Below are 6,619 nucleotides of genomic sequence, written 5' to 3'. Positions count from 1 at the left end.
TACTTGATTTACAATTGTGGTGACAATCCTCCCAGGCTACCTTTGCATCATCAGTCTGCTCGCAGTTCCATATATTCGGACACTGCGAGCTTGGACCTCCCGGACCAAAACATCAGTTTCCTCCTGGGAGAAGTTTGGCCATCTGACGCTGCTGCTCTCTTCTGCCATGGCGAATTGAGTAAACTCTCATTACGCCTTCGCGCGGCGCATTTAAGGGCGAGGAGAGGGGCTCATTTGATTGGTGTGATGTGTGTAAAACCCACGCCTTCTCTCCTCCCTCTTTCCGACTTGCGCAGGTAGGAGGGACGGAGGTGGGAAAGAGGAGTAGCTGCGCCAGTGCGAGCGGTGTGCCAAACTTGCAAAATCTGCCTGGCCACACCCAGTTGGAGAAGCGCAGGTGCGCTGCGTCTCCGCCTCGCCCGGTCTGTGAAACTAGAGGCCTTAAGCTTCCCACCTCAGGCGGAGCGCAGCCGGTGTAAGTCGAAGAGCCCTATTTAGATGGTCTAAAATGCAAAGCGCCAGGGGTGCGGCGCATGGGCGTGTCCCAGTCACTTGCTAGTTAGACAGCGCGTTTTCAGACTGTGTACCATGGCGGAGAGTGTAAAAGGGTTGACTTACTCTGTGAATTAGTCATGGGTGTGTTTTGGGCATATCATTCAATAAGCCAATCAGAGTGTCACCTCTCATTCCCTTTAAAAGAGGCGTGATTGGAGCACACGGCGGAGAGCTAGTTAGATGGCGGACCTACCAACTGGAAAGAGTGAGCGTTTTACAGCTGAGGAGACGATAAATGTATCTCTATATGGACTGTCCAGTTACATCTGATGTCAGATCAAAGGGGATTGGCACGTTTGGCACGCGTAATGGAAACCCAACCTGATTTGATTAACACAGCTGCAAACTAATAAGTTCACATCCCTCTCAGCTAACCACAAACAGCCACAGCATCAGATAGGGAGTATATATTCAGCATCTGTCATCTTAGAAAAGCCAAAAGAAAAGAAACAGAGTGACACTGCGAGAGAGAAAGGGAGAGCGCGCACGCACGAGAGAAATGCTGTCAACAAATTGTAAATTTATTTTATTTTAACCCGGGAGGTTAGAGAGCCCAGCTCCCTCTCAAGCATCCTGAACCCCCCCGCCTGAAGGTGCAGGAAGGGTTGGTCCCGTGGCTGCACCCGGGCCCGTCTGGTCTGGCTGCGGAGCTGGGGTCATCCTCCTCCTCCTCCTCCTGACAAGATGATCTTCAGTTTTACGTTCTAAAAGCTTTTTTTTTTTTTACATATACATTTGTACTTGTAGGGCTGTAAGTTTACGTTTTTAGTTGACAGAAGCTGGTTATTGTTGTGTTTATGTCAAAATCAAGTTTATCAGGTTATTGTTGTGTTTATGTCAAAATCAAGTTTATCAAACGTTTTCACATCTTTGATTTTGTGATTTACATGCCAAAATGATCACAATTCAATTAGGAAAGACAAGTTCTTTTTACAGGCTACTGTATGCATCATCAGCCCGTGGAGGTCTGCTTGCAGTTCCGTATATTCGGACACTGCGAGCTTGGACCTCCCGGATTATGATGATCATTATTATCATGTGGCAAATTGATCAGATTTGTGTATGCAGTGAGTTTATTACATCTTAAAAATAAATAAATATACACATATATGTATATTTATTTTTTCTTTTTCTTTTATTTTTTTCAAAACCACACTGTAATGGCAGAGTAGAGGAAAAAGTCAATCAGCTGGCCTGCATGTGTAAATTACACACCAGATTCATGCATACCTACTTGTTTTAAAACTATTAGAAATCCAATGGCCCATCTGCGGGCCCTCCTAAGGTGATTTTTGATGATTATGATATGAAAAATGACTGCTGTTTTAGTTGTTGTTTAAGCGGTTTATACATACAATATATCATTAGAAAACTGTGTTTGACCATCTCAAGATACAACCACCACAGCAGGCTCAATGAACACTTCAGAAAAAAAAAAAAAAATTGTTCCACAGATTTATATTATCCAGACCAAATCACAGTTTACACTACTGCAATTTCATTTGTCACACACTGACAGTACTCCAAATGAAATAAATCCAGCAAAAATATTTAATCCAAACAAATTATTACATCCTTAGATATCCCTGGAGTGCTGTTTCATTGTTTCAAATTTCTCCACATATTATCCATAATTGCTTTGTCCTGTGTGTAAACAAAACAGCTGGTCGGGACCTCATAATGGAGGTGAGCTCCTGGCTTTTCCATTGACACCTCACTTGAGCCAATTGGAACTTCCAATTTTGCTGCTATTGCCTAAAAGAAAACCAGGGCCTGAGCTAAGGGAACACATTTCTTGTAGTTTAGAGGTATTTAAAAGGCCAGGGATAGGCCGACCTTGCCTGAGGTGTATGGGTCTTGTAGTCAATGACACTCCACAGCAGTTTTTAAGCCCTTACTGTCACCATAGACTGTTTATAAATGTACAGAACTAATAAACAGATGTCGCATGACTTCATGATATGGCCCTATTGTGTTTTCCAGCTAATATCTCCAAGTTCCAATCATCTGCAGCATCTTTTCCAAAAAAAATATTCAGGTGAAGATAAAAAAAAACAAAAACCCATAAAAAAACCCTTTAATTTCAGTATGTTGAAACCTATATAACTCAATGACAGAAGCACTTACAGTGATGCTGAATGTTAGGAAAAAGTATTCAGTGTTACCTTTCAATTGAGACCATGCATGGACATGTACTAAAAATGGAACAAGAACAGCTTTCAGTTTACTTTGGATACCTTACCTTGGATAGACGTTTTAGGTGAATTTAACAGAATGCGTATGCTAATATTCATTTTTTTAGTTGATAACAGATCCAAGAAAACAAATAAAAACTATAACTGTGACAAGTATTTGTGTAAAAGGCTGTTACAGTTGTGTAACACTTTGGTAGGCAGGTGATACATTTTTGATTGACTGACAAATATCAGGTCCGTATTCATAATGGTGCTTGGCAGCAGTCCTAATTCATGTTTGACACATGGAAGAAAATATGCAGTGTTTGGTTTCATTCTCTGGTGAGTGAGTCACTAGTGTTTTTGTTGTGATTTAAATCCTATACTCCAGGTGCTTCAGAGGGAGACTGTGTCCGCATTGTAAGGAGTTTTTTTCTTGTGCAAAACTACAGGAACTTCAGTAAGCTACACATGTTGAGTGTCAAGAGTTGTGAATCCATACCTGTTGTGTTTTTAACATAGTGTTCTTCAGTTTGCACTGACTCTCACTTGCCAGCTTATTCAACACAGACATCACGGTCCAGTGAATCAGGAGAATTTTTGGTTGCTGATCTGGCCTCTAAAGATAACCAGAACATTAAACTGTAGATTTAATCCACTCATGTTCATTTAGTGGTTAAACAAGGTCTAGCAGCCCACATCATGGATGTCTTTCATAACATGTTATTTTGTTGTCTTGTCATCAGGTGTAAGTGGACCTCCTGGTTTCAATGGAACTGAGGGTGAGTGTGTCTTAAATTTACAGGATTTATAGTCATGCTTCTTCCGTATGTGATGTACTGTGCAAAGCATTACAGAAAGTTACAGAAAACATCAGATAATAGCAAAACATTCTAACTTTTGTCACAAAAATCCAAACACCAGGGGCCAGATGTATAAGTATGTATGCAGATGTCATTTCTTACACATAACCTGGTGTTTTTTAGAGAGAAATATGTGTGGTTAGAATTTGAGCTCCTCACACAGACCTTAGACCAGTGCCCATATTGTGTTAGCTGAGATAGCTGCAGATGAAATGATAAGAGGAGATTACATGTAAGGTGAGAGATGTGACTTCATGGTAAAACATTGTTTTTAGGTTGTCAGCCAATTTCACTGATAGTGTTATTATTTTTGCAGGCTACACAGTGTTATGTAAAATGTCAATCAAAGGCGCATTTATAAATTTTACATTATTAATGAGAGATTAATTTTATCATTCTGTTGCAAAGCTAGCTGGTGCAACACAGTTGGTGACATTGCACTTTCTTTGCTGTATTTCTCAGTCAGTATGTTTACATGGACATTTAAAGCTACTCTTACCTTTCTTGCATTTCACACAGCACCTAGAAAAAATTTGAACATCCACAACTCCCGCCTCCCTCCAAAGTCCCATCCCCCTCCTCTTGCAACTCCACCTCCCTCCAAAGGCCTACTCCCCCCTCCTCCATTACATCTTCATTATGTCTATGATAGACGTAGGCGTTGCCAAGGTAATGTTAGATAGATAGATAAAGAGAGAGAGAGAGAGAGAGAGAGAGAGAGCGAGTACAACGTTACAACCAAGATAGTCAAACGCACCCCCAGAGTTTTAAAACTCAACCAGAGTCAGTGCTAACTGATGAGTTTTAGAATAAGGTTACAGTCCTAACGTTAGATAGTAGCGTTAACGTTACTAGCAAGTAGAAACGCACAAGGAAGATAACGTTAATGTTTCAGAGGCTACGCTAAAGTAGGCTAATGTTAGCCATTAGCAATTGGATGCTGTGTTGTCATATATAACGTTATAGCCTATGTTACATTAGAGGCAAACTAAAAATACCTGTCCAGCAGAAACTCTGCGACCATCTCGTTCCTTTTTAGCTCAGGACGAAGCTGCATCAGCCTTCACCATTGCTCGATTTTACGCGAGTGGTTACGTCAGTCGGAGGCCTCCACGTGAGGAAGACAGAAAGGACACTCGGCCAATCATTGCATGCAATGATTGGTCGGAGTTTTCTTAGAACCATATGAGAATGGTATAATTATGAGTTTTGATCTCTGGTGGAATTCACTTGCATTTTAGTGTGCCATCAACTTATTAATAGCATTTTAACCTAAACAAAGAAAAGCATAAAATTTCCAGAAAGGTAAGTTTCACTTTAAGTGGAGCTCCAGTTATAGCTGGACTAGGCCATTTGATTGGACCACTGTCCTTGACCCAGTACACAAGCACAGGAGGGGAATCCATTATGTCCTACTCTACTACAGTAGGTGGCAATATGCTCCCTTTCAGCTTGTTGGTATTGGACCTTTTCCAGTTGACTTATTACATCACAGACCAAACAATCGGCAAATATGTTGGATACTGGTAGCTAGCAGTAAAAACTGATACCATGGTGAACAACTTTACAGCTCTGTACATTTCATCTGTCCAAAAATGCAGAGATCTCGATGTAGATTTCGTCATGTTGTTACTGGCTTCTTCTTCTGTTACCACTGCTCCCCGGACTTGGAGTATGTGACTGTGAAATGCATGAAGGGGGGAAGAAAATTCTGAACATTGTAAATTGAAATGAATTTGTATACAAAATGTACAGAAAGGTAAAATCATCAAGTTTTGAAAAAGTATTGCAATTTAATTTTGTCTTTAATGTTATTATCTTATATTAACTTTGTAATATGATTATCTTATATAATGTTATTACTATCCTAAAACATTCTCCAGGTCCTCTGTAACTCAGGACACACTACAGCCACCCTGCCCAGCAGCAGTACCGTGGCGAACGGTCCCTAACTGCGGGGAGAACGGAGCAGGCTTCCCCGGAGGTCCGCCGCTTTTCCCGGTCCCTCTTCTCCACACTTTGGGCTCTAGTTTCGCAGACCGGGCGAGGCGGGGGCGCAGCGCACCTGCGCTTCGCCAACTGGGTGTGGCCAGGCGGATTTTGCAAGTTTGGCACACCGTGCGCGCTGGCGCAGCTACTCGTCTGTCCCACCTCCGTCCCTCCTACCTGCGCAAGTCGGAAAGAGGGAGGAGAGAAGGCGTGGAGTGGGTTTTACACACATCACACCAATCAAATGAGCCCCTCTCCTCGCCCTTAAATGCGCCGCGCGAAGGCGTAATGAGAGTTTACTCAATTCGCCATGGCAGAAGAGAGCAGCAGCGTCAGACGGCCAGACTTCTCCCAGGAGGAAACTGATGTTTTGGTCCAGGAGGTCTGCTCGCAGTGTCCGAAAATACGGAACTGCGAGCAGACCTCCACGGACTGATGATGCAAAGGTAGCCTGGGAGGAGGTCACCACAATTGTTAATCAATGATGCGTTTCTCTTGTGCGCGCGCTCTCTCTTTCTCTCTCGCAGTCTCACTCTGTTTCTTTTCTTTTGACTTTTCTAAGATGACAGATGCTGAATATATACTCCCTATCTGATGCTGTGGCTGTTTGTGGTTGGCTGAGAGGGATGTGAACTCATAAGTTTGCAGCTGTTTAATCAAATCAGGTTGGGTTTCCATTACGTGTGCCAAACGTGCCAATCGGTGCCAATCCGCTTTGATCTGACATCAGATGTGACGGGACAGTCAATATAGAGATACATTTATGTGCTGATTGCAGATAGTTGCATTGAATAGTGGTTTTGTGGCTATTTATTGCATCGTTGATGTGCCTGACATTCTGGAAACCTGCCTGTGAGGTTCTGGTGACGTGTGCGCACTGTCTGCCGGTCAGCCAAACTTCGGCTTACACCGGCCGCGCTCCCCCTGCGTTGACAGTAGACCTGGTTTCAGATGGCGAGCTTTTAGTGCACCTTCGGCGAAGCCTTTTGGCACGAAACTGTCACTGCGCCAAGCTGGATCTGTCGACACCTCCCCCTG

The 6,619-nt window shown here is 42.9% G+C and overlaps 1 protein-coding gene across 2 annotated transcripts in view; it reads left to right on the top strand.

Annotated features, from left to right (window-relative positions):
- Positions 1-6,619, top strand: part of marco (macrophage receptor with collagenous structure) — a 62,197-nt gene that overhangs the window by 36,384 nt on the left and 19,194 nt on the right. For both annotated transcript variants that reach the window (XM_050048356.1, XM_050048355.1), the window contains one exon: positions 3,476-3,511. In XM_050048356.1, the coding sequence (XP_049904313.1) occupies positions 3,476-3,511 (36 nt within the window). The remainder of the gene's footprint in view (positions 1-3,475; positions 3,512-6,619) is intronic.

This window comes from Epinephelus moara, chromosome 7 (assembly GCF_006386435.1).
Source record: "Epinephelus moara isolate mb chromosome 7, YSFRI_EMoa_1.0, whole genome shotgun sequence".
NCBI lineage: Eukaryota > Metazoa > Chordata > Actinopteri > Perciformes > Serranidae > Epinephelus > Epinephelus moara.
The sequence above is the reverse complement of the archived record's forward strand: the minus strand, read 5'-3'. Positions and strand labels throughout refer to the sequence as shown.